This window comes from Homalodisca vitripennis, chromosome 5 (genome assembly GCF_021130785.1).
Source record: "Homalodisca vitripennis isolate AUS2020 chromosome 5, UT_GWSS_2.1, whole genome shotgun sequence".
Lineage (NCBI taxonomy): Eukaryota > Metazoa > Arthropoda > Insecta > Hemiptera > Cicadellidae > Homalodisca > Homalodisca vitripennis.
In genome coordinates, this window is record NC_060211.1 from 17729965 (window position 1) to 17732841 (window position 2877).

Genomic DNA, 2877 nt, shown 5'->3' on the forward strand with positions numbered 1-2877 from the left:
TGCTTGACTCTGAGAAAGTGATTCACAATGTTCTACTGAAGTTACAAAATTGCTTTGACTATAATACAAGACATATCAATGCTAGCCTGGGTTGTGGCGCCGTGTTGCCAGCTGAAACGTAAGATTATCTAGAGATGGGATAATCGATTGAATTAAACAATCGAGTGATCGTGACTGCTCATCTTTACTTCTTATCTATCTTGCTGGATACTTTATTTCATTATTTAGTTTAACACGTGTTCACACTGTGAAGCAGAACGTGAGAGAAAAGAATAAGGCCCAGCGCACACAGAGCAACTGCTTTGCAACTACAGTTGCTGACCAGTTTGGCGTGCAACTTTTGGTAACCTCGGCAATGTATTGGAGTGGGGAGACGCACACGGCGCGACCGGTTTTTGACGATCTCAAACCAGTCTGAAACCAGTCGCTTGCAACCGTGGGCCCGCAGTTGCAGTTGCGTTGCAGACTTCAGTCACACGTGATCACGGGGTGTTTTGTTGGTGTTTTTGACGGCCGCATATTGTTAATTTTCACTATGGGTGACCAAGAACTAAACATTAAGCTAGTTGGAGCAGTGGAGAAGCATGAAGCACTTTACAATTACAAAACTCCCAGACTATGCACGGAAAGATGTATCGGAGAAAGCATGGAAAGAAGTGGCCGCTGAAGTAAATATGACAGGTAAGAAAATGTTTTTATTTATATTTTTCAGCGAAATTGTTACTTATTAGATTCAATTTGAGTACAAATCGGTGTTAGGCACAATAATTTTTGAAGGGATGAATGTTTTACGTTCAATTTTACACAGGCACAATAATTTTTGAACGGATGAATGTTTTACGTTCAATCTTACAGTAATCTTCATAAATTAAATTAGTAACCTAATAATATTACTAAAGTGATAATCATACCATCAGTTTTATAAATAACCACATTTTTCGTTAATTTGTTTGTATCCATCACAAATCTATTGTATAGTGTTTTGTAATTTTTAGCTTAAGTCATGGTAGTTACACTGCTGCTTTCCACTGCCACGGTAAACTTGCAGAAAGGAAATGATTGGCCAGATAATTCCTCAGAGCAATTGCTGATGATCCATCGTTTACCACCAAGTCTCTTGTTTCAATACCGGTCGGACGTTGAGGTAGATTGTCAGGTTGAGATATGTCTTGAGGCTTGTACTCACCTCCTTCCTGCTTTCGAACAAAGTTATGTAGGATGCAAGCTGATTCTCACTATGCTATTTACTGTTGAAGAATCACGACATCGTATTGGCCCGTTTAAGACTGCAAAACTTTTCTGCTGCCATTCCAAACACACATTCAATGGTTTTCCTTCCTCGGCTCAATCTGTAGTTTAAATATCCGTTTAACATTGTCCAGTGTTTTACCTGAAAAAGGCCTCATAAGGTTCCGAGTCAGTGGGAAAGCTTCGTCTCCTACGAAGTAGTATGGGAACGGTATGTTTTTTTCATCATACCGCAATGGTGATGGAAAGGGGATATTTATCATGCGTCATCCAGAATTTCATTGAGCTTACTTTGAAAAATGCCTCCATCACTGTTACGCCCAGCATAACCTGGCTCAATAATTGTAAAGAGCCCATCGGCATCACAACATGCCAAACGTACAGTTGAGTAGAGAAGTTCTTGTAATTGAAGTTTTCAGATCAGTATGTGGGAAACTTTTCAATTCTTATGTGCTTACCGTCCAGTGCTCCAATGCAATGTGGAAGGTTCCATAGCAGCTCAAAAACGATCAGCAATGTGTTTCAACATATCTTGAGTAGGAACAGGTATGTAAATATCCCTCCAGTATGTTCCAGATAGCTTCTGAGGTTTCCTTGATAATTTTTCTAACTGTACTCTCACCTCTTGCAAAATATAAGGACACTGCCACAAATGTTTCACCAGTAGTTCCCAAATACCTGCAACAGAAAAAACCATAGGTTAGGTGAAACCTATTTAAATTATGAAATTTTAATAGGTTTTAACTAAAGAAAAGATTTTTATTTTTTGATAAGATTTTCTCTGTTTTTGTTTTCAGTGCAAGATTGCAAAGAGAAGTGGAGAAATCTACGAACCGTCTTTATGAGAAGAATGAAACCTTTCCCTAGTGGTTCTGGGGGGAAGAAAAAGGCGTACTACTTGGAAAATGCCATGCAGTTTTGTCTGCCATTCATATAAAAACAGTTACTCCCCCTTTCTCCGGGAAATTTGTCCCCACCACCCAGCAATACCCAGTCTACAGTTCCTGAAAATGAAGGTTCTGAAACCCAAATTGATGACCCCATTCAATTGGAAATCGATCCTACAGACGTAGACCACTTTTCCCCAGAAATGTCTCCTTCAATTTCCCCAACAGGCCATGGAAATACAATCCACAAGTTCAACATCAAGTAATAGGCCTACTTCTCAAAAGAGAAAATCCAAAAGTGCTGCGACCATTAGCAGACCAAACGGTAGCGGAGTACTTTAGGGTAAAAAAGGCAAAGCTACTATCAAAACTTGAGGCCGATACCAATCAGAATATTGATCGACAGCAGGGGATCAAGATGTTCCTGCTCAGCTTGATTCCTGAATTAGAAGAATTAAAGTGATTCGCAAATAAAACTTTTCAAGCGACAGGTGTTGAGAGTGATTGATGATATAAGTCTCTCGGGATACCATCAGCAGCAGCCACGGTCCTCATCAGGCCTCACCATCCTCACCCTCACCGACGATGTCCGACTCAAGAGTGTCACAAATAGACTTGACTCCACATGTCTGGTGTAAATATTCAAACTGCAGATTTTTATAACGCTTTTTCTCAAGGTCTTAATAACTCAATCATGTAAATATAAGTACTCAATGGTAATTTCTTTATGTATTTTTTCTTA

At 39.5% G+C, this 2877-nt stretch overlaps 1 protein-coding gene across 1 annotated transcript; it reads left to right on the top strand.

Moving 5' to 3' along the window:
- The first annotated feature begins 584 nt into the window (after positions 1-584).
- On the top strand, positions 585-2185 carry LOC124363370. Its single transcript, XM_046818619.1, has 2 exons — positions 585-681; positions 2046-2185. Exons 1-2 carry the CDS (start codon positions 585-587, stop codon positions 2183-2185), a joined length of 237 nt encoding a protein of 78 aa, XP_046674575.1.
- Positions 2186-2877: the final 692 nt, after the last annotated feature.

Excerpts from the sequence above, each read along its gene's own strand:
- LOC124363370 (XM_046818619.1), top strand. The coding sequence starts at position 585 with ATGAAGCACTTTACAATTACAAAACTCCCAGACTATGCACGGAAAGAT. Across the intron at positions 682-2,045 it reads CGCTGAAGTAAATATGACAG|TGCAAGATTGCAAAGAGAAG; the intron begins GTAAGAAAATGT and ends TTTTGTTTTCAG.